General features: G+C 36.4%; 1 protein-coding gene across 14 annotated transcripts in view; it reads left to right on the top strand.

Moving 5' to 3' along the window:
* The window catches only part of CDKAL1 (CDK5 regulatory subunit associated protein 1 like 1), a 612,104-nt gene that overhangs the window by 2,591 nt on the left and 584,568 nt on the right, over window positions 1-24,945 (top strand). For 10 of the 14 annotated variants that reach the window (XM_070515582.1, XM_070515583.1, XM_070515571.1 and 7 more), the window contains exons 3-4: window positions 8,675-8,849; window positions 10,379-10,491. Coding sequence is in view for 12 of the 14 variants with exons in the window: in XM_070515570.1 (XP_070371671.1) it covers window positions 8,675-8,849; window positions 10,379-10,491 (288 nt within the window). In the remaining 2 variants the exon portion in view is untranslated. Of the gene's footprint in view, window positions 1-8,669; window positions 8,850-10,378; window positions 10,492-24,945 lie in introns of all 14 variants that reach the window. The other 4 variants (XM_070515574.1, XM_070515581.1, XM_070515576.1 and 1 more) reach the window with 2 other exon arrangements.

Genomic DNA, 24,945 nt, shown 5'->3' with positions numbered 1-24,945 from the left:
CTTGGTTTGCTCTACTTTTGAGAAAGAACTGTATATGATCCTAGCGTTCCATTTAACTATTGTCTTGCTTTCCTTTTAGTCTCAAGCTTTTATTGCCTTTTTTCTTTTTTGAAGATTTTTTTTTTTTCCTTTTTCTCCCCAAAGCCCCCTGGTACATAGTTGTATATTCTTAGTTGTGGGTCCTTCTAGTTGTGGCATGTGGGACGCGGCCTCAGCGTGGTTTGATGAGCAGTGCCATGTCCGCGCCCGGGATTCGAACCGACGAAACACTGGGCCGCCTGCAGCGGAGTGCGCGAACTTAACCACTTGGCCACGGTGCCAGCCCCACTTTCATTGCCTTTTTACTCACTTATTTGAAAATTTCTGAGGGCTAACAATTCCTTCTACAAGTTTGTTGGAAGTAAAAACTTTATTAATAGTAATGAGTGAGATTGTTTAGGTCCTTTCATAGGCAACCAGGTTTAGGAACCTCTGCATTGTATTTGTCTCCTTTTTCTCCCTAGAGTGAACTTCTAGAAATGGAGTTGCGTGGTCAAGGGATGTATATGTTTTAAAGTTTGATATGTGTTGCCAGACTGCCTCCCTGAAAAGGAGTTTTACCATGTTTTACCATGCTTTCAGTTAACAATAGGATCTTTGTTGGCCTTTTTTTTTTTCTGAGCAAGATTCGCCCTGAGCTAACATCTGTTGCCAGTTTTCCTCTTTGCTGAGACAGTTTCACTGTGAGCTAACATCTGTGCCAGTCTTCCTCTATTTTGTATGTGGGTTGCCGCCACAGCATGGCCACCAGTGAGTGGCGTAGGTCCACAGCTGGGAACTGAACCCAGGCCCCTGAAGCACAGCATACCACACTTAACCAGTAGGACATGGGGCCAGCCCCATTTTTTGGTTGGTCTTTCTTATCACTGTGGTAGATGAAAGATAATTCATTATTTAAACACTTGCTATTAGTGTGGTCCTGCATTCTTTCCTGTGCTTACTGGATATTTGCATTTTTAAATTGAGTTGCCTGTTTTTCCTTTGCCCATTTTTTTCCGGAATGTATTTATTTCTTAGAATCGGGTTAGGCTCTTGTATGTTTGTGCTTTGCCAGTGAGGCAGAGCCATAGTGGGGAGAACTTGGGGTTGAGAGAAGGCCTAGGTTCTCATTTGAGCTCTATCAATGTACAAATCTTTTAGCTTCTCTGAACTTCAGTTTTGTAAAATGAGAGGCGTAGTGATGTTCCCTACTTCCCTAACTCTGTGATCCTGTATGTCTCCTGCAGCAAACCCCTCTCATCTCTCTTCTTCCATTCTATTTCCCTTCTCTGGATCCATACATAATTGCATATGGGATGTAAGAATTGTGTAATTTAAAAAACTACAGCTTTGTGTCATTCAATTTATAATGCTTCAGTCGTTCTTTAGTAACTTTGAAAGGCACTACCTGGTCTTAGCCTTTTCACTAATCTTGATTATTTCATATAATAATAGTGATAGAAGAAACTCTAGGGGTTAGATTTTTTTTTTTTTTTTTCATTTTTCTCCCCAAAGCCCCCCGGTACATAGTTGTGTATTCTTCGTTGTGGGTTCTTCTAGTTGTGGCATGTGGGACGCTGCCTCAGCGTGGTCTGACGAGCAGTGCCATGTCCGCGCCCAGGATTTGAACTAACGAAACACTGGGCCGCCTGCAGCGGAGCGCGCGAACTTAACCACTCGGCCACGGGGCCAGCCCCTCTAGGGGTTAGATATTTACTTTAACTTCCCATGTAGTGTAAATTTCCTCCTATGTTATAGAAAGACTAGGCAAATTCAGCTTAAACAAGCATTTTTTAAATTTATTTATTCATTCATTCATTTACTCAAGTATTGTGAGCCTGCTATATGCTAGGCATTGTTACAGGTGTTGTAGGTACAGTGGTGAAAAAGAGATAATGCCTTTTCTCCGTATGGAGCTTACACTGTAAAGAGGAAGACAGATGCAGGTGTATATATGATGTCAGGTGGGTAAGTGCTATGAAGAAAAATGAAGCATAAAGCAGGATTAGAGGTTAGTGAGAGAGTGTGGGGATGCTTGGTTAGTGTGTGGTTATTTTGGATATAGTGGTTAGGAAAGGCCTCTCTGAGGAGGTGTCCTTTGAGTAGATAAGTGGGCAGCAATCCATACAAATATCTGGGGGATGATATTCCAGGTAGAGGAATAGCAAGTGTGAAGGCCCCTGAGTCAGAAACTAGTTTGGCATACTCAGAGAATGTCTAAAAGGTTAGTACAGTTGGGACAGAGTGGGAGGTGGCAGAGGAAGTAGCTAGGGGCTGTATCTTGTTAGACTGGGTAGTCTACAGTAAAAAATAGTTATTGAGAAGCGGCAGTGTGCTAGACATAGTTCTAGGCACCACCTGTGATAAAACACACAGGAACCTTTCCCTTCACCAAGTATATATTCTAGTAGAAAGAGATAGACAATAACAAAATAATGAAAACATCTATGCAGTGGTAAGAAGTGTGGTAGTAAGGAAGCAGGGTGGGGAAGAGGGATAGGAAGTGTGTGTGCATGTGGTGATGTGGAGTTGCTCAGAAAGAACTCACTGGTGATGTTTAAGCAAAGTCTTGAAGGTCTCGAAGGCATTCCAGGCAAGAATAAGACCCTCAGGTGAGTGCGTATGGCCTGAGATAAAGCCCCTGAGATGGTGGGTACGAACTGGCAAGGGACCCTCTGTGGCTGAGTGGAGTGAGAGGGGAGATTGGTAGGAAATAGGGTCAGAGAAGTAACAGGAAGCTGATTATATATATGCCATTGAAGATCTTTGTAACAATTTTGGCTTTTTACTCTGAGATGGAATACCTTTGGTGGATTTTGATCCGAAGTTTGAGATGAACTTAGGTTTTTAAAGGGATCCCTGGCTTCTATGCTGGAAATGTCCTTTGGGAATTAAGGATAGAAGCAAGGAGACTAACTATGGCAGTAATCCAGGCAAGAGCTGATATTGGTTTGGACCAAGAATGTAACAAGTAGGTATGGTCTGAAATAGATTTTAAATATATTTTGAAGCTAGCTGCTAAGAGGATTTTGTTGGTTTGCATTTAGCTCCAAGGAGAGAGAGGGAGGAGTCAGGGATGATTCCAGCATTTTTGGCTGGAACTGGTAGAAGGTTGGGATTGCCTTTAAATGAGATGAGGAGAGTCGTGGGAGGATCTGGTGTGGTGTTGGTGGTTTTGTGTGGGGTAAGGTGGGGAGAGGATCAAGAGTTCTGGTTTTGACTTTTTAGGTGTGAAATAACTATTAGACGCTTAAGCAGGCATGTTGACTAGGCTGTTGGACCTGTAAGTCAGTCTGAAGTTCAGGGGAGGACTGGGACTGGTTATATAAGCATATAGTTGGTATTTCAAGGCCACAGGACTGGGTGAGATCACCTAGCGTATGTCTGTAACTAGAGAAGAGAAGTCGTCCTGTAACAGAGCCATGGGGGCATTCCAACATTGAGAAGTTGGAGCGATGAGGAGGAACCAGCAAATGAGACTTGGGGAGTGGCTAAAGTGGTAGGAGGATAACTCTGAGAGTGTGGTGTCTTGGAAGCCAGTGAAGAAAATATCTTAAGGAGGGAATGTTGAATATTCTGAAATGCTGCAGATGGGGTCATATAAGATGTCTGATAATTGATCATTGTGTATATTGTTGAGAGTCATTGAAATCATGACAGACCATTTTGATGGAGTGGTGGTGGTGAAAGCCTGGTCATGAGAGAATGGGAGGGGGAAGTTAGAGACTGTAAGTATAGACAGCTCTTGCAAGGAGTTTTCCTTTAAAGGAGAAAAATACGATGGAGATAGTAAGTGGAGGAAGTGGGTTCAAGTTAAGGTTTTTGTTTTGTAAATGGGAGAAATAACAGTATGTTTATATGCAGATATTAATGATTCAGTAGAGAGACAGTTAGTGATGGTGCAGGAAGAGGGAGCTTTGCTGGAGTTTTGTGCTTGAGGAGGTCAGAGTAGAAGGATTGTTTTTAGGGTGGATGGACAGTTATTCGAGTAACAGGTAGGCAGAGTACATGGGCAAAGAACCATTTCTCAGTAAAAGAAGGAAGTCATCCATCTGTGCTGAATGTGGGAGGGGATCTGAGGGTCTGCTTCATTCAAGCCTTCTGTTTTCAGTACCATCTTTAGCCTCATTAAGGGGAGATCTGTGAGAAATTAATTTTCAGAAAATTCTTGACATAAATGAATTTTAAGTTTCTTTACTGCAGTTCTTCACAGTTTGCTCTACTAATGAATACAGGGAATCTGTAAAGAGGCAGGATTTCCTAAATTTGTTTGACCACAGAAAACCGTTTTTTCACTGATAGTTCATATCTCTAGTAAATAGAACCAATTTGAGAATGTCTAACCTAGTTCATTTCTCTTTACCCGGTTTGCTGAGTTGGCCCCAGAGTTCTTGTTCATCAGAGCAGAAAAGCCACCTCAAACTAATTTAAGCCATGGAGGGAATTTACTGGTTCACATGACTGGGCAGAATAGGGCAGCATCTGGCTTCAGGCATTGGTTGGTTGCAGGTGCTCAGATAATGTCAGTATGGCTCTTTATCTCTCCAGCTTTTACTAGGTTTTATTCCTTAGGTAGGCTTCTGCCCTGTGACAGGCGAAATGGCCTCCAGCATCCTCAGGTTGACATCCTCCCAACTTAGCCACTTCAGTGAAAAGAGAAGCCATCTCTTCTGTTAGCTGTGGCATAGAAGTCCTTGTGATGATTCTGATTGGCTGGGATTGTCTTGTCTAACCCTGAACCAGTCATTCTGGCCAGGAGGATGGGTTACTCTGGCAGGCTTGGGTCATCTGCCCATTCCTGTGTCTAGGGAAGGAGGAGGCCTGTGATTGACAGTGCCACCATGACCAGGTGGAATGCATGTTAATTATAATTTAACCAGTCCCTGATTGATTGCCCTTTGGGTTCTTTCTAATCTTTTGCTCTTATTGACAATGTAAAGCTAGCTGAAATTTGAACACAGGTTTGTCTGATTTATAGGGCATAATTTGTCATAGTTGTGAGGAGTAAATTATAGCAAGGGGCCCAACATGAGCCTGGCTGGAAGCCACTCTGTTAATTGAAAGTAGTTAATAGGAAGATGGGAATCTGGCAAATGAGGAGAGGGAAAATCATCAGAAAGGCTTGAGACCAGTGGAGAGACTTAACATTCCACTGGAGAGTCAGAGATCCTTAACACTGGTTTAGGCGACCCAGAGGAGGAACAGTGGTCATTTGGTATACATACATTAAGTAGGCAGTAGAGTACTGAACAGCATATGGCCTCGTGATTCCATCTTGCATGGAATCCTTGTGCTTCTTTGGGTACCTTCGCTTCTCTGTGTTTCAGATTGCTTTAAAGTGAGGATAATAACACTACTTACCTCATGGTGTTATTGTGAATGGTTAATGAGATGCCCCTGTGAAACACTTGCTTCATGTCTGGACATAGTATTAGACTATTAGTAAGTATACTCAAGTACATTTTCTTTCTAGATAGTTTTTAAGTATTTTAACATAATTGTAGATTCACTTACAGTTACAAAAATTATGTGGGGATGCTGTGCACTTTACCCAGTTTCCCCCAATGGTAATATCTTGCGAAAGTGTGATACAATGTCACCACCAGGATATTGACATGGATATGGTCAGGATATAGAACATTTCCATCACCACAAGGATCTCTTATGTTGCCCTTTTATAGTCACTTTCCTCCTACTGCATCCTCTCCTTAATACCTGGCAACCACTATTCTGTTCTCCATTTCTGTAACTCTGTTATTTCAATCTCAATTTATGTTGTAGAAATGTAATCATGCAGTATGTAACCTTTTGGGATTGGCTCTATTCACTCAGCATAATTCTCTGGAGATTTATCAGGTCGTTGCATGTATCAGTAGTACATTTCTTTTTATTGCTGAGTAGTGATCCATGGGATGGCTATACCACAGTTTGTTGAACCATTCAACTCATTGAAGGGCATCTGGGTTGTTTCCAGGTTTTGGCTATTACAAAGAAAGCGGCTATAGACATTTGTGTTCAGGTTTTTGTGTGAATATAAGTCTTTATTTCTCTTGGATTAACCCTCAGAAGTACTATGGCCAGGTTGCATTGTAGTTGCATGACTATTTTTTTGCATTGTAGTTGCATGATTAGTTTTTTAAGAAAATGCCAAACTGTTTTCCAGAGTGGCTGCACCATTTTATATTCCCATCAGGACTGTACTAATGATCCAGTTTCTCTGCGTCATCAGCATTTGGCATTGTCACTGTTTCTTATTTTAGCCATTCTGTTAGGTGTGTAGCGATACCTCTGTGGCTTTAGTTTGTATTTCTCTGATGGCTAGTAATGTTGACTCCTGTTTCACATGCTTATTTGCCCTCTGTATAACCTCTTAGGTGAAATATCTCCCTGTCTTTTTGTCCATCTTCTAATTGGATTGGTTTTTTTTATTATTGTGTTTTGAGTTCTAGATGCTAGTTTTTTATTACACATCTGCTTTGCAAATATTTTCTCCCACTCTGTAGTTTGGTTTTTCATACTCTCAAAAGGGTCTTTTGCAGTGCAAAAGTGTTTAATTTTGATGACGTCTGGATTTATTAATCTTTCTTTTTATGGCCCGTGCTTTGGTGTCAAGTCTGGCAAGTCTTTACCTAGCCCTAGGTTCAGAAGATTTTCTCATATCGTTTCTTCGAAAAGTTTAGAGTTTATGTTTTACATTTAAATCTGTAATCCATTTTGAATTAATTTTTGTATAAAGTGTGAGAGTTAGGTTGAAGTTCATTTTTTTGTCTATAAATGTCCACTTGCTTAAGTCCTAATTGTTGGAAAGGCTGTCTTTCCTCCATTGAATTGCATTTGCACTTTTGTGAAAAGTCAGGCAGGCGTATTTGTGTGGGTCTGTTTCCGGGTTCTCTGTTTTGTCCTATTGATCTGTGTTTCTGTTCCTCCACCAGTACCTCACAGCCTTGATGACTACAGCTATATAGTAAGTCTTGAAATTGGGCAGACCACTTCCCCCCACTTCATTCTTTTTTTCAAAATTGTTTTAGATATATTAATTTCTTATCCTTTCTCTATAAATTTTAGAGCAAGCTTACCTATGTCTATAGAAAGTCTTCCTGGGATTTTGGTAGGAATTGTTTTTTTTTTAAGGATTGGCACCTGGGCTGACAACTGATGCCAATCTTTTTTTTTTTTCTGCTTTATCTCTCCAACCCCCCACTGTACACAGTTGTATATCTTAGTTGCAGGTCGTTCTAGTTGTGGGATGTGGGACGCCGCCTCAACGTAGCCTGACGAGCGGTGCCATGTCCACGCCCAGGATCCGAACCCTGGCCGCCGCAGCGGAGGGCGCGAACTTAACCACTTGGCCACGGAGCCGGCCCCGTGGGAATTGTTTTAAACTTGTGTATCAGTTTGGTCTTCAGTGACACTGCATGGTGGGGGTGGGGCTTCATTACTGTTTGATTGGTTGACTGGTTTGGAAGTCCAGCGTTCTTACTTGGTCTTCTCTGATTCTACCCTCATGGGGTGTGATGGGGCACCTCCTTACAGCCTTGTAAGGGTGGAAGTCAAGGGTAAAAGTCAAGGCTCCCTACTTGACCTTTGTGGCTTGTCTGGAGGTGGGACTATAGTTTTATATTTTGTGTTTTTGTGTGTGTGGAGTAGAATGGTAATTGTCTAAAAGTTTTTGTCTTGCTAGGCTGCTCCTTTTCTGGTTCTTTGACAAAATAACAGGCTTTTGGTTTGGCTTTTGTTGTCTGCATCTGTTGGCATTTCTGGGGTTGCTGCCTTCTTCAGCTCCAAGTCTGGAACATAGGAGGCAGAAGAAATGCCAAGGAGCTCACCATTGTGGTGTTCCTTGGGTTCCAAGGTCCCTAGCCAGTCTGCCTTCTCTCTGCCTTTCAAAGTTGTCCTATGTTTGTTTTATTTGTGATGTCCAGGGTTTAGCTGTGCTCAGCAGGAGGGGTAGGGAAAAGTGTGTCTAGTCCATCTTCCTGGAAGCTGTGTCCACGTTTTCTTAACTGTAAAAATTTTGAACATTCAGGAAAGTAGAATAGAATAATAACGCTAACATATCTATTTCCTAGATGTAAGACTTATGTTTTCTCTTATGTCTTAATCTATTTTTTATTGTTTTAAAGTAAATTCTAGATAAGACATTTCACCTCCAAATATTCAATATGTATCTCTAAAATAATAAGATTTTTAAACATAACAGTACTTTTTTTTATCAGTGCCTTAGGTCAAATGATTTATAGTAATATCCTGATATTATCTAATATTCAGTTCATATTCTGATTGTCGTAGTTGTTTCCAAAATGTCTTACAGCTGGTTGGACAAAATCAGATCTAATCAAGAACGTGAATTGTGTTTAGTTGTTATGCTTTAAGTCTCCTTTAATCTTGAGCAGTTCCTCTTCTGTTTTGTCTCCATGATATTGATTTGTTGAAGAAATAGTTCCAGTTAAACTTTGGAATGTCCCACTATCAATAGGGTTTGTCTCATTGTTTCCTTGTATTTCTTTATCTGCTGCATTTTCTGTAAATTTGAAGTTAAATCTAAAGGCTTTATTAGATTCAAATTTGGCAAGAATATTTTATAGGTAATGCTAGGTTAAACAGATTTTTTGAGGGACTCATAAGCTTGTATCATTTATAACTTTTTATGTGGTAGAGAAGATGCCTTCTGCATCATGTGAGACACTGCTGGATGACATAGAAGATATTGTGTCACAGGAAGATTCAAAGCCACAGCATCGGCATTTTGCAAGAAAGCAGGTTGTTCCAAAGGTGCGAAAGCGAAATACCCAGAAATATTTGCAAGAGGAAAACAGTCCACCAAGTGATAGGTAAGTATTTTTCTTTGAAATTATATTTAGTTTTGTACCAAGGGAGAAGCTGGCACTTCTCGTGTATGTGATATACAAATTATCTTTTTTAAATTTTGGAACTTTTGGGAGGAAATATGTAGATTTATTTTTTTATTTGAATGTTTTAAATTTAGTAAAGTAATTGGTTAAAAAAGAAAAACATGGGCCGGCCCCCTCGCGGTGGTTAAGTTCGCACACTCCGCTTTGGGGGCCCAGGGTTTCACGGGTTTGGATTCTGGACTTGGACATGGCACTGCTCATCAGGCCATGTTGAGGTGGCATCCCACATGCCACAACTAGAAGGACCCACAACTATAATATACAACTATGTACTGGGGGGATTTGGGGAGAAAAAGCAGAAAAAAAAAGAAAAAAGTTGGCAACAGTTGTTAGTTCAGGTGCCAATCTTTAAAAAAAAAAAAAGAAAGACCTGTCAAATTGTGTGCTCCTTGAAGACATGGGACCTAGGACAGAATTTTGCTCAAAAATAGACATTCCCCATCCCCAGGATCCCTTTGATATTACCATAGTTGGTATATAATTCTGTGTTACTTCCAAATTAAAATTTTTACTGGAATTTGTGATTTTTGAGACAGGGGTGGTTTGGGTATTTGATTTTTCTTAGCAAATTTACAAATACTTATGCATCAGCTAAAGGCATTGGGCACAAATAAATTATTGTGCTGTTTATACTATTATATTAGGTTTCTAGTTTAGTGAAATTCTAATACAGCCTAGCTGGAAAGGATTATGCAGTTGTATAGTTTTAATATACCTGTGTTTGCTTATCTAATAAGTTGTTGAAAGTTTTAATACACTTGATTATTTTGTTTGGATTATTAAGCTTTTAAAATTTGCTTATATTTTAATGATTGAAGTTTATTAAATTTGTCCTGCACATGTCCTTAAGGTAATTTCTGTTTAATTATAAAGTATTAGGGCAATGGAAGTTGAAAGTCCTTTTTTTCCTTCCTGAAATTATTACATTTTTTAGAACTCTATTTTTATATATGGAGTAGTTTAATAATGCGATAGGGTGAAAATTTTTCCTGTTGATTCAGTTATTTCTATCTGTAAGTTATAAAATAAAGATTGTAACTAGCATTTAGGAGCCTGTGATCAGATAGATGTACTTAATTTTTCTTTATTTGCTGTTTCTGCTAAAACTATTTTCTTTGCTGTTGTTATTTGTATGTATCTTTCTAGGTGTCGAACTTAGTGGTGTTTTGTTAGTAGTAATGAATATAAAATAAAGGTCAGAGAAAAAGGAGATACTTTTTATGTAGAGCCTTAACTCCTTAGAATTCTGTGGTTATTTTTATCTGGATATGAGACTTTTGGTGTAACAATAGATTAGGGATTAAGTTGGTGCGTTTGATGAATAGCTGCAAATGGATTGCAGTTGAGTGTGTTTTTGCATAATATGCCCAGAGATCATCTAGTGCTTTTTATTTTAAAAATCCCTTAATGAGACTTACTTTTTTTTTTCTTTATTGATTGTTTAATAGCACTATTCCAGGCATCCAGAAAATTTGGATACGAACATGGGGTTGTTCTCATAATAATTCAGATGGAGAATATATGGCTGGACAACTAGCTGCTTATGGATATAAAATTACAGGTAACTAGATCTGTAATGTATCATACTGATTAAGTTTTTCAGAGCTAAATTTTTTAGAGATATGTATTCTAGCTTCAGCAGTTAAAGGCTATTTTAGCATAACTTAATGATTTTAAGGCAAAACAAAATGATAGCTATTATACATTGCCTGGGTCACTATGGGTATCATATTTTTAAAAACTTTAAAAAACTTTATTTTGAAATAAGTTTAGACTTACAGAAAAGTAGTAAAATTACGGAGAGTTCACATCTGCCTTTCACTCAGCTTCCCCCATTATTAACAGCTTAGGTAATTATAATGAATAAACTAGGAAATTAACATTAGCACAACTCTTATCTAAACTACAGATCTTATTTGAATTTTGCTGGATTTCCCATTTATGTCCTTTCCCTCTCCCGGGATCCAGTCTAGGGTCTCACCTTACGTTTATTTGTAATGTGTCCTTAATCTCCTCCATTCTGTGAGAGTTCCTCAGTTTTTTTTTGTCTTTTATGTCCTTGGCACTTCTGAAGAAAACCGATTAGTTATTTTGTAGAATGTCCCTCAGCTTGGGTTTGTCTGATGTTTTCTCATGTTTCGAGTAAGGTTATGTATGCATTTTGGGCAAGAAGAGCACAGGAGTGAGACCGTATCTTTCTCAGTGCATCATTCAGGGGGTTCAGGATGTCAGGATGTCTTACCACTAGTGCAGGAACCCTTGTCTGCCAGATTTCTTCACAGTAAAGTTACCGTTTTTTCTCATTGTAAATACTGTTTCTCCTCAACTTTTTGCCTATTAATTTTAATATCCGATAAGTTTGGTATCCGCCAGTGGATCTTGTCTGCAGCGGTTATTACTGTACTGTTTGCTTAATGCTGATTTTCTGTTTTCTTCTTTTCTTCTACGTTTATTGCTTGGAATTCTTCTATGAGAAAGAGCTATCCTTTCTCCCCATTTTATGTATTTATATCAGTATGAACTCATGGATATCTATTTTAGTCTGTAGGTTCTGGTTCAGTACTATCATTCTTTATTTTGCTGCTCATACTCTTCCAGCTTTGGCCGTAGGACCTGGTTCAGGCTGGCTTCTGTGTCTTTTCAACATGTCCTCATTCTTTTTTGAGCACTTTCTTATTTTCTGGTACCACAAGATGTTCTAATCTCACATTTTCCCATCCCCAGCCTTGGAAGTAACCACTTGTCCAAGGAGTCTTGATCCCTTTCATTAGCAGAATGGTGTTTAGAAGCGGATCAGAGATCTGGGCAGCATGTGTGCTCATTGCCGCTGTGAAATGTCAGTACTTCTAGGTCCTCTCAGTGGACTGAACTAGAAAATATGTATATATAGAACTGGCACATACACACATCTATATCTATTATTGTATCTGTCTGTATGTTAAATGGGACCATAATTTGAGTGCTATGTGACAAGCACTGGCCGAAGGCTTTATATATGTTATATGGCATAGTTCTTGTGATAGGAGGAAATATTGACATCCCTACTTCATAAGCGAGAATGGGGAAGATTGTGTCTTACCTTAAATCAGACAGACAGTGAAGTCTCTGTCATTCCAAAACACTGCTCTTGACCGCTGTTCCTCACAGTTGCCTTTGCATGTGTCATTGCCAAGTCCTAGCTTCAAGATAGCATGTGAGGATTAGAGAGGATTCAAAACTTATTCCTTTCAAAGCATTGTTTCCTTCAGCAACGAAATCAACATAGGTCATTAACTCTGTGATTTTATATATATATATAGATTTTTTTTTTTTTTTTTTTTGAGGAAGATTAGCCCTGAGCTCACACAATCCTCCTCTTTTTGCTGAGGGAGACTGGCCCTGAACTAGCATCTGTGCCCATCTTCCTCCACTTTACATGTGGCACGTCTGCGACAGCATGGCTTGCCAAGCAGTGCCATGTCTGCACCCGGGATCCGAACTGGCAAACTGCGCGCACTGAAGCGGAACGTGTGAACTTAACCGCTGGGCCATGGGGCTGGCCCCATTAACTCTGTTTTTGATAACTTATTCTTTAGACAGCAAAATCAGTCATAATACTTTTGTTCTTTAGGTAAAAATACTCAAAATATGCTTTTAGAATTAGTTCTCAGTATTCATTAGTAATTTTTAGTATAATTTATCTTGGGCTTGCCTTAACACATTCTGATGGTGCAGTTTGAGTATTAAGAAAATAGCCTTTAAGATAGTTTCCTAAAACGTTTTAAAAAACTCGAAGCTTGACTTGTCCTAGCTGATATTACATATATAACACATTTTAATTTAAATTTTAGTCCGTTAGCAGTTTGTGCTTGGTGTTGTAACAGTACTCTTGTATGTAAAATTACAGTCCTGATGTGTTTACACAAGAATAGTAAGCTTCGTTATGTACACCTAATTTTGGCTTCTTGTTTGGGTATAGTAAAAAGGGAGAATTAAGGAAGTAATCACTTGAATATGAAATTGATTTTTCTTATTAGTGTAGTGTATTACTTTCATATGCTTGCATTATTTGTATATATTTGTATTAACCTTATATACTGTTGATTGTCCCCACTTTAGAAATTCATAGTCAGTTTTTAATTCTAGTCTGGCTCATGTGCAGCATACTGTGGGACCACGTTCCACACTTGTCTACGTGCTCTAGGCTCAGGAAATATGAACAATAGTAGCTTCTGTAAAAATTCAAGAAGAAAATCTCTACAGATTTTCTATTTAAATTATATATATGATATCAATGATTTCTGGATTACGTATACTAGTAGTCTCTCAGTATTGTGGAATAGCGGGAGTTTATAAAAATTATTATTGCTTAAGTGTTTTATTAATCAAATATAGATCTAAAATATTTTCACTTAACTGTATAATGGATATAAAATAGGTATAAAATATAGATTATGTATAATGTACAGAGATTATTGAAAATGGTATATAGAGAAATTAAAAATTAACTCTCAATTGCTGACAGTAGATACTTTTACTGTTTGGGGAAGAAAGAAAGATTATGTGGGTATATACTTGAAATTGCTGCTTTTAACTATGTGAATCCAGGAATATAATCATTCCATAGTAAAACCTCATAGAAGCTTATTCAGAGCAGTTAGCTCTTGTTCATTGCCTCTTTCAAACTCTTTATTTTAAGGAAAAAGGTGGTTCCTCAGTTACAAAATAGTGCCTGCTTGTTTCTTGTTTCAAATAATGAAACCTACTGAGGAGAAATTATGTCATTAGTAAAACTGGGAACAATTAATTGCATCATGGATACATCGTATCCATGTTTCATTGTATCATGGTTACATGATACAGTTAAATTAATATCATGGAAAACAGTTACACTGTCCCTGTGGGTATCATGGCTTTTTAAAGAAATATGATTTGAACACATATATTCTGTGAGTGTGTTCTTCAAATAAGCAAATTGTGTAGACTAAACTTTTTTTCCAGTTAAAACTGCCTTTGGTGATTGTTTTTGGATTATTTCTTTGGAGATGTTGGTAATTTTTTTTCAGTGTCCTCATTGGTGACAGATCTTCATATCTTGAGAGTATATTTAGTGTTAGAATGGTCACAGGTCATTTGAGACCAAATCTGGTGATATGATATGATGTTGAACAATGCTGATTTAGTTAAAAATAAGGCATTTTTTAAATCTTAATTGGTTCTGAAACTGTTCTACATGAGCTCCAAAAAATATTTATAGCAGTGATTCTTATGCTTTTTGGATCTCTTCAGAACCTCACAACTCTTACACAATTTCATCGAAGAATTCATAACCATTGCCTAGCCGCGTAGTGGAATAAAGGTATGGTCTTCCAAGGTGACTGCTTTAGGGACAGCCCTCATTTCGGTAGAAATATGTTAGGGGTATGTTAGGCAGAGAGCGAGAGAGATGTTGGAGAGAGAAGTTTAATTTGTAGTCATGCTTTCTGTGAATGAATATAATATGTACTTTTCAGTTAGTGGAAAAAAGACCATCACATGGCCGTCAATCGAGGTTCTAGTTCATAATCTAGTTCATAAACACATGCCAATGCGAGTTTATATTCATGAAATATTTAGCTAAGTCAGAATAGAGTGTTTAGCTTGAGTGCCCACATTTCCAGAGAAATCATTTAAAAATTTCTGGACTGTTACAGTTCTTGATCGTGTCTTTGTGTATTTGTATGTAGTTTATTCATTCAGCATGTGTTCCCTGAGCATGATATGTGTTACAGGGTATAGTGCTAAGAGGTGTGAAGACAGAAAATGAACTAGACATGTATTCCAGTAGATAAGTTTATTGTTTTTTGGCAAAGGAAAAGCTTTTATATTGTATGTTAAATCTTAGAACTTATTTTAGTAAATGATCAAGCTCTTACATTCCTTTATAATTCAGGGTAAGTAGGACCTGCTTTATTAAAAGAGCTTTTACAGTTAATATTTTAGAAATGCTTTATGATAAAGTTCAGTCGACTTATGTTTGAATTAGGAAAATTAATATCTCTGGGACCGGCCCCGGTGGCACAGTGGTTAAGTGCGCACATTCTGCTTCCGGGGTCCGGGGTTTGCCAGTTCGGATCCCTGGTGCGGACATGCCACCGCTTGGCATGCCATGCTGTGGTAGGCATCCCACATATACAGTAGAGGAAGATGGGCACGGATGTTAGCTCAGGGCCAGTCTTCCTCAGCGAAAAGAGGAGGATTGGCAGCAGTTAGCTCAGGGCTAATCTTCCTCAAAAAAAAAAAAAAGAAATAGCTCTGTAGAAACAAATAAATACTAGTTTATTTGGTGTAAGAGATGGCTAATTAAATGACTAAAGTGTAAGCATATTTTCTGGACTTGGCCGTTTAATTGGAAGTAGCTTTACATTTTAAGACTGAAGTCAGTGGGATGTATTAGATTAATATATGGAAATATCTGCGTAAGGAATACCTTCAAGGACCACACTTGTGGTGAGTGTAATTTTAAGGACCTTAAAGCTACACTTTTGTGTTTGGACTTGGATCTTTGGAAATCACACTTGTCATACATAAGTAAAGAATGAGTGTGCACATGAATTTTCTTGGAAAAAACCCAACTTTGCCTGTTTTCTTAAAGAACTGGTGACCATGACATTTCATATTAATATCTTGAGTTTACCTACATAATAAAAGATAGTAAGATGAGGAGTAGACTAATTCTCTGGGAAGCTGAAAAAGCAGTAGACTTCCAATTTCTTCAAAATACAACCAAATTAAAAATGTGTGGTATGCTACGCTTCTCTTAGGTGGAACGGTATTTTGTGCCAGCTACTTCTAAGTGAAATCAGGACTTTTGTACACAATTTCAGGGAAAAGAGCTGAATTGGATAAAAGCCTACTGTATGTTAGGCATTTCACATAAGTTATTGCAGGGATCAAATGAAATAACTTTGGCCTGAGGTTACTGCGTACTTTAAGACAAGGAGATTGAGACTGGGAGAAGGAAGACACATGACCTAAACAACTTCACCCAACTAATATGTGCTGGAGCTGACGCTGAGACATTCTGCCTGTCACCACAGCCTCTCTTTGCATTATGCTGTGTAGTCTCTCGGAACTGATATTTTAAAGGCAGTTTAGTATGGAGATTTAATAATATTATTGGCTTTTATTAGAGGAGGGTTTTTTTTTGTAGCCCATCATTTTGAAATTTCTTCTCCTTTAGGAGTCTTTTATACGTGATCCTTAGTAGTAGGCTTTTTTTTTTTTTTTTTTGGAGGCAAGAGAAAGGGGGAGAAGTCCCACAGGAATCCATGCCACAGGAGCATGCTCAGTTTATTAATTTCAGTGCTAAGTTAGGAGTTGAGAGTAAGCTGTTTCTTTAGTTATAGATAGCAGTGTCAGCTGAGAGCTGCTGGTCCATTCCCACCTATTTAATCATAAATGTAACGTCATCTCCCAGTGGAACGTAAATATAACATCGTCTTGATTTTTGTATTCTTCTTGAACTTCTAGTGGAATTCAGTGAAAGAATCATCAGCTGTCTTAGTGCAGGGCTCTTAACTTGTCTCCATATAGACCTCTTTAATCTCGCCTTCTTGCTCGTTTACCATCAACCGCAGTTATTTACGTGTATAATGTCTTAACAGTTTATAAAACATGTTCATCGCTATTGCTAAATTTATATAGCTTGTACCGGAAGATAAAGATAGAACCAAGATTTTGTTAACCTAGGCTTTTGAAGAATTATTTAAAGATATCCTGACATTTAAGTTTCTGACTTAAATTATATGTATTAGTAATGAGTATTTATAATGAGGTCTTTAGTTATGTGCTGAATAGAAGATTTTTCTAAATGTAACCCAGAGTTTCCTTGCAGAAATTCTTTATTCTGTAGCCAAATATGATGCCTTTTATCTGAAGGTTCTGAAGTCCATCTGGAAATTATAGTGAAAATAAATTCTGGTTTGATCACTTGCAGAGTCTGTAATGCAAGGGATGACCATCCGCTTGTAGAAATGTTTGAATCTTAGCGTTATTCTAAAACTCACAAGTTAAACATAGGGTTATATAAAGAGAAACAAAGCCTTTCATACTCTAAATGGGAACTGTATCTGTCGATCTGTAAAATTTCCTTCTCATGGGGGCATTTCAGACTAATTTTATAAGCTTTTACTTTTTATGTATATCTTATGTGCTGGCAAACTATAGGCTTAAGATAATTATTTAAAAATTCTTTGTTAACTTGCCAGTAATTTACTTTCATCTTCCCTCCCTGGTTACTGTGGAAATATTCTTATATTAGGTTATTTGCATCAACTACTAAGAATGTTCTTCTTAAGTCTTAATGTTTTTCTAGTTATTTTTGCCACTGTTATTTCATGTAGAAAGTTGAGAATTTTATTAAAAGCTTAGTATGAAGATCTGACAGCACAGGGGTAGTAGAAGTAGATGTTTTTTCAGGATGTGACTTCTAGCAAAATGAAAGTGATGTACCAGTTGTGGCCGGGATGACATTTGTTACTGGATCACTGAGCGTATTCTGTCTATCATGTCTCTCTGAGGAACTCAGCTTTCAATGTCAGAAGTCTTACAGAGGTTTGGTAGCTTCCCTACCTTTTATGTCCCCAGACAACAAAAACAAAACAACTCATGTTAGGATTTGGTGAAAGAAAGTAATTTGTTGATATCTAAATGTAAGATGAGACCTCTAGGCACATTGCATTGCAGTATGTCTAATAAATATTGGGGTGAAACAGTAAATGTGTGAACTAGACAGCCTCTTTTTGACCAGACCTTGTGTTATAGGTGGATGAAATTTTCGAATCCTGTAATTGGAGTCTAGAATGGCTAGCCTGAGCCAGGACAAATTCTTTTGTGATCTCAGAAGGAAATGAGTAAAGATGATTTGCTCTTCACACCACATTTTCCTTTTGTTGAGGAAAGTAGATTGGGAATGGTGACAAAGTAAAAGATGCATTGGTTGAAGTTGTGGAAGCTGAGCAGCAATTGAAGGGGGTTGAAATATGATTTTTAAAGTGGAAATTGCATAGAACAGACTTGATTTCCTAAATGTAAATCAAAGACTGAAATGAAAGTCAGTATGAGAGAATTAATTAGCACGTGCATTTGTGTGTGTGTATTAATGAAAGGCTCCATCATTTGGAAGGATGTTTACAAATGTAATTGAAACCTTTTATATAATTGTGTCTTAAAAATGCTTCAGTTTGGAAGGCCATTGATAGATATAATTGATTGCCACATTATGCGTAACTTTGGGGAAAACTATCACTGTTGCCTTTGTGGCCTCAGGGATAAATACACTTTCTACAGAGTTATAATAATGTTGTTATCTCACCTGAAAATGGAGCTGAATATGTACATTTCTTAAGGAAAGTGTTGTAGTAAAGATATTGGTCACAATATGCCAGTTAAACTATGCAATATTTTTCCTGTGTTTTAAAAAAAATTTTAAACAACTTTACTGAAATATAATTTACATTATATTTGCCCATAAAATTTACCCATTTTAGCTATAAGGTCTTGTAAGGAGGTTGTATTTACTTTTAGAATGAATCCAAGATAAATGAGAAATGGAGGAAAATTACTTTTCATCACATAAGGAATTATATTATGCTTTATATTATAAAAACTGAATAGGATTCTCTATTCAAGTTCTTAAACTCTAAATTTTATATGCTAAAAATTTTGTTTAAATTTTGTGATGCTTTAGTGCAATATAACATTTCAAAAAGGTGTTTTAGTACATTTTAAGTGTTTGGGACTCTTCATTACTGACATAAAAAAGGATGTATGCTGATTTTTCTGATCTCTACAGTCTAGTTTCTCTTTTTTTTCTCTTTAATGTCTCTGGTATTTATCATTTTGTTGGCCCAGTGATCTCCTCTTGTCATGATATGAAGCACAAAACTACATGTATTTGAACCAGCGTCTGCTAAGTGGCACTAGTTTTCATTTTGTACTCAATTGTGTTACGTATACAAATTAAGTAGTGTCAGCCTTTTTTTTTTTTTTTAATCGCAAGCAATATTTTCCTTATGTTTGAGAGTAAACTTGCATGGCTGATTAGAATCTTCACCTTATAAAGAGAAAATCTTGCTCACCTCTGAATTCCAAAATATTTTGGTTCCAGGTCCTAATTTTTCTTAGCCTGGTATTGTGTCCAAGGTGAATACCTTGTAATAGTCACTCACATGGTAATTACATTATTTTGATTAAAGTTTTAAACTCGTTTTCTCAGTTTTATCACTAGTAGATGTGGGAAAAGTTCATCCCTTTAATTGTCTTTCTTTGGGACCTGGAAGATTATTTTTCATCCTGTCCCACTTTTGGCCTGACCTTTTCAGTCCTTTTAACTTTTGTTTGCATTTCCTGTAGCATGTATGTAGTAATAAAACTTCATTTCATGTGTAATTGTACTACTTTTTGTGAATAATGTGCTGTGGAGTGCTAAATTGTGTTAAAATGACTAGTCTTTTCAAAATATACTGGCCTTCTGGTATTGATCAACTTAAAATATTTTCTACTTTTAATATTTTAGAATTTTTATGAGAGACAAATCAACGTAGACCCATAGATTTTCAGAAACTTGACATTTGCCTAGTTGCTTAATGATTCAGATTATCCTTTGAGATTTTGTAAACACTATTGTTTTTGGATAATTCATTTAGGAATAGCCTATGTTTAAATTTTAATTCTCTTTTGTTAAGAAAATGGGCAGGTGATAAATTACCACGAAAACTTCACTTAAAAATCTATTTTTTGAGTTGTCTTTGCTTTTGGGGAGAAAAACTTTTTTGAGATGTTGACGCTTAAATATGTAAAATAGTGTTGGCTTAATTTAAAATTTTCGTAGGTTTGGATTAAAGACATGTTGTATTTTTAGCTCTTGGACAATAGATGGCAGTATTACATTAGGTGATCAATGCAGCTATACTATTGTATATGAAAAGTGAATTTCATGTTATACATAGTCTTCTAATATAATTATTAGAAGTCATTAAATTAGTTAACACTTTATTTTTTCTGATTTACTGCTTTTTAAACTTTTTAGTAATATTGTATAAGAATTGGACAAATTGACCTTTTTAGATGCAACATGATCCTGTGCGGATATCAGCAGCCTGCAATATGTACGCTGGAGACCAGATGTGAAATTATTCATTCGTTGACTTACTGTTTGACATCTTTGTTGCTCTGTTGCCCTGATGATGCTTGTCCTAAATGTGGTCATTGTCCTCTTGCCCATAGAATCATAGTAAGGTGGGAAGTTTTGAATCTGAGGACAAACATTTGTTACCTTTACCATTATGTTGCTTCACCATTACTACAAACTAACCTTCCCGTAAGATACAACTTGAGTAGCTTATTAATCCTCAAATCTATTAACATATATTAAGATTAAAGAGGCTTAATCTTAAAAGAGAATGGAGTAAACTACAGCCCTTTAAAATTTTCCACCCATTCTCACTGTACCAGCAGATGTTTGCTGGTTAATTTATGGGGAGATAATTCGAATGTTCAGACATTTGCAGAGGCTTTCCTTTTGGTTCTTCCTTCATTGTAGCTTGGTGATTCTCAAATTTATGAGTTTCTAAGAATTTTTGTACAGTGTTATACACAGATTCATGTATATCATGTATATGGGGGACTTAAGGGCTTTTTAAATATGATAATTAGATCATCTAATTTGATCATTTTAGATCCTAACTCCTTCTGTATTCTGCACCTCTCCTTGCACTGCTGCCGTTCAGGTTCTTTCCCCTGGCTTAGAGACACAGAGAGAGTGGTGCCTCAGCTAGTTCCTATCTTAGGGTAATTTATCTGTTGTACATGTTCTCTCCCATGGTGTGTGAGTTCCCTTCTGTCTTAGTCATCTTTACCTTTGACATCTCAGGGACACTGTCGCTTAGTGATTAAGAGCAGACTGGAGCCAGCTATTAATATTAAGCCAGACTGTAAAACCAGCTACTGCCCTGTAATAGCTATATGACTTTGGGCAAATGATGATGTCTCTGTGCTTCAGTATCCTTATTTATTTAATGGAGATGACAGCCATAGTCCTTTCTAAAGATTAAATGTTAGTATACGTAGAGTGTTCAGTTTGTATTGAATTATCATTATCATTAAATTCAGTACCTGGCACAAAATAAGAATTCAGGTGTTTTTTGTGTACATTAATGAACAAATAAAAACAGTATTTTGATTATATTGAAGTAACTTTATTCTTCTTTATAGCAAAATAAAAAGTTGAAGTATATTCTAAAGGTTAAATAATTTTTTCAGTGGAATCCTATTTAGGTGGCTGTCAAGTCCAGTCTGCATAGTCTTGACATGTCTTGGATAAGATCCTCATACTATCACTTTTCCTGACGCGGACACTACAAATTATATTGGATCAGAAATCTAATTTAATCCATTCTTATTAAATTGGAAGCAGTAATTGCTTTCAATTTAATGGGATTGAATTTAGTATTAGAAATTTTGATGTTCCTTCAAACTTAATAAAATTTGATTATAGATAGTTCCATATATTTGTGTGTATGCCTGTGCACTTGCAGAGAGAGAGCAGTATACTTGGATTGAAAGGTTGAGTTATTTGCAACGATTGGTGAAGAGGCTAGTATAAGGGTGGTAATGAGAATGGCACTTTCTCATTCTTTTTTCCCTTTCTACCCAGGCAATAAAGCTGAGAGAAATAAAACTAAGGGCTTCAAAATGGGATTTTCATCCATTCAGAAATAGGGGAAGGGAGTTAAGAGTCTCTAGAAGAAGTCCTGGAATGTTGTTTACTCTTGAGGGTGAGTGTCCACCCTTCTTAATGATGAAAAAAGAGCTGTGGGGTGAAATGAAATCCTTCAGAAATTTATTCTTAGCGTGTTTGTATTCAATCTTTCCCACCAAATCATTTTTAGAAATAATTAAGTTTACCAATTTTCATGTCTTACACTGTGCTTCTTGAATATGTTATGAACAAGAGGTGAGGCTAATTAATGAACTAAATACATTTCTGAGTTAATGTCTGATTGCATTTGATCATGGAGTTCTGTTTCACAGAAGATGTACTACCTCTGGCCCATCCCTCTGGCTCATTCTGCTTCAGCTCTTTCAGGAAGCATTTTAGCTGTCATCTTGTTAGCTGTGGTCTTCTTTCTTGCTTTCTTTTGAATTGAGTTGCTCTGTAATTTCAGAGGGAATCATTACATATTAACTTATTTTGAAATCTGCTTTATAGAGAAGTACTTCATGACTCCAATTTGAGTAAAATTCATAGAAAAAAGTGAATCAAAGATAAAGATAGATCGTTGAGAATATTTTCTCCTTTCCATGTGAGAGCTGAATAGTTAGCCAGCTTACAAAAAAGAATGTTTCTAGCATAAATATGTTGTGGTCTAATAAAACTATTCAAGAAATCATTGAAAGATGTAAAAGTGGAAGACTTTGAAAATGGTATAAAGATGTCTGAATATGAGATCAAATTAAGGCAAAGAAGCTTTAGGGAGAGTGTTTGAAGCTTATTTCCATCTCATTTGTAGCAGCTTTTTATCTTGTGACTTAGGTGAGGTACAAATCATGTGCATGCCATAAACAAGGGCTTTTTTTCCTGGAAAAAAAAAAAAAGAAAAGAAGGCTTTGTAGTTTTCAATGAAGGTTTTTTTCCTCTTAGCTTAGAGATTGGAAGAACACTGTATTGGATTAAGAGTTTTTGTGTTTGTGAAATATGAACATCTGTGTGAATGTGGTCAGTATTGTGTGTTCTTAATGTAATAATTTAAACATAAATATCTTTTCCTTGCCAAATGTATACAAAAAACATTCTAAAAACAATAAAGCTATTTTGTAAAATCTTAGTCAACGTGGAAATGTGTGTATTACTTATAACACAGGATAATTATATGATTTGACTCACTACATAATGTTTAAGGAATTAATATTAGAATTTAAAAACTAGCAATTTTGAGCCAGTGATGGCTCAATCTTTCTTAACTGAGGGATATCTGGATCAGTCATTAAAATTTTCTGAGCCTCAACTTGTTTTGAAATGAAATGCTCTACCAACCTCATGAAATTGAAATGAAAATGTAAATATGAGGTGCAATTTTAGTTTTTGAAAATATTTGTTTAAAAGTAATTCATTTATTAATGTTTAATAAATTATAAATTAATATTAATGTTATTGTAAACTGATGGTTTTTGAATTCCTTGTTTTACTCTCTTTCATCTGTTATGTTAAAGATTTTTCTGCAATTTAGGAACTCAATTCCCAGGTATACCAAAAGGTGGCACTGTTTACCTGTGTTTAATATTTGTATTTGCTTTTTGATGAAAAAATGTGTTGGAGGTTTTATCTGCAAATGTATTAGATTGAGGTTATATTTTTAACATTTAGTTTTCTGTTTTGTAAATGTATCTTTAATTGATATAAGGTTTACTGGGACCAGGTTTCATTTTTATTTTGAAATGCTTTAGAAATTCAGATCTTTAACAATCATTTTGTAGACCACCTCCTGTATAATCCAATATAATTAATGATAAAACCTTGTATTAATGTGACAGCTAATGCTTCATGGAAAACATAGTTGCTTTTGTATAGCAAAAACCATTAATTTTTTTAAGCCTCTGAAAACAATCCAGTGATTAAAACATAACAGCTGTAAATAAATGATTTGTGTGGCTTTTAGGTCACACCGTGTAGGTTTATCCATTCTGGAATGTTATGTTAAAAGTGCCTTTGAAAATTTAGCAAAATCTTTCATTGCTTGAATTTCCCACTGGCAGTAGTGTGATGAAAGGAGAATCTGGGTTCTATGAATAGCTTCTCTAGGTGAGAAATCCAAAAAATAGATAATATAAATGTGACTTGAAGTGAGGATTATTTATATAGCAGGATGTAGTGAATACACTTCCCATATAGTTAGGTGAAAACCTCCTGAATGTCCATTCGCAGAGCACATTACATCCAACATTTCTGTATGATAACAAGATAATATAAGTAGTCTATTTTTATGTCAAATCAAAGCTACCTATACTTGTTTTTCATTATAAACAGAATTTGCCAATGGTTTTTACTGGAAATAGAAAAGCTCAAAATGCTTCTGTTACTAATATAAAATGCTTCACTCTTGTTTTGGAGGTAAGGTTAAGAAATCTAAGATAATTTCAGGTGTGCTTCCACTGTTTTGTTTTTTCAAAAGTAGAAAATGTTTCAAGTTAACGTAACTTCTGCATTTCAGTTTTTGTTATTTTCCCTAAATATCACTTTTAAAGGTACTAGTCCTTAGAAATAAAGAGTTTACATCTTTTTCCATTAAAAACTCATCCTCATAACTCTGGAGTGGACTGTCACAGTTACTAAATGTGTGTAATTTGGGGAAGTAAAGACACATTTGGCAGTTAGAAGTTTGCTTTGTGTTCATGTGAGTGTGTGTGCTTATATTTAAATTTTCACTTTTGTTGCTGCCTTTGTTGATGTTAGTAATGTGATACATATGTGATTTGTCTCAATTGTTTAAAAATGCATAATTAAAGGAGGATTTGGCTATTCAGCAACTGTTCCAGGAGCTAAAGACTATCATTTAGACTTTTTCTTCCAGTATTTGACAATTGTTCTGTGAACTATGAATAGTATGAAAAATAGAAGGAATGTATTTGTGAGACTTTAATGCTTCAGAGGCCATACTCTTAGGATATTCTTATTGTAGAGATTTAAAAAATGTTATAATTATTTAGCAAGAAACTGATGTGCTGTTTCACCTATTCTTTTTGGGGATGTAAAATTATATGGATTTGGTAAATAACAAAGCTTTATTTTTCTAAATGACTTTGTGTTTTCATATTTTTGTAAAGAAATGAGAAAAGGCAAAAATGACCTCAGAATGACCTCTTAAAAAAACCGTTGCTTCTGGACATGAAATGGAGAAAGACAGCTTAGTGTCCCAGAAATGCTTTCGCTAGGTCTCTCCTTCTCCCTTGTCCCCCATCCTCTCCCTCCCCAGACTCTCCATAATTTCAAATTTAC

Source organism: Equus asinus, chromosome 8, assembly GCF_041296235.1.
Source record: "Equus asinus isolate D_3611 breed Donkey chromosome 8, EquAss-T2T_v2, whole genome shotgun sequence".
Lineage (NCBI taxonomy): Eukaryota > Metazoa > Chordata > Mammalia > Perissodactyla > Equidae > Equus > Equus asinus.
Note: the sequence above shows the minus strand (reverse complement) of the source record. Positions and strands in the feature narration are given on the sequence as shown.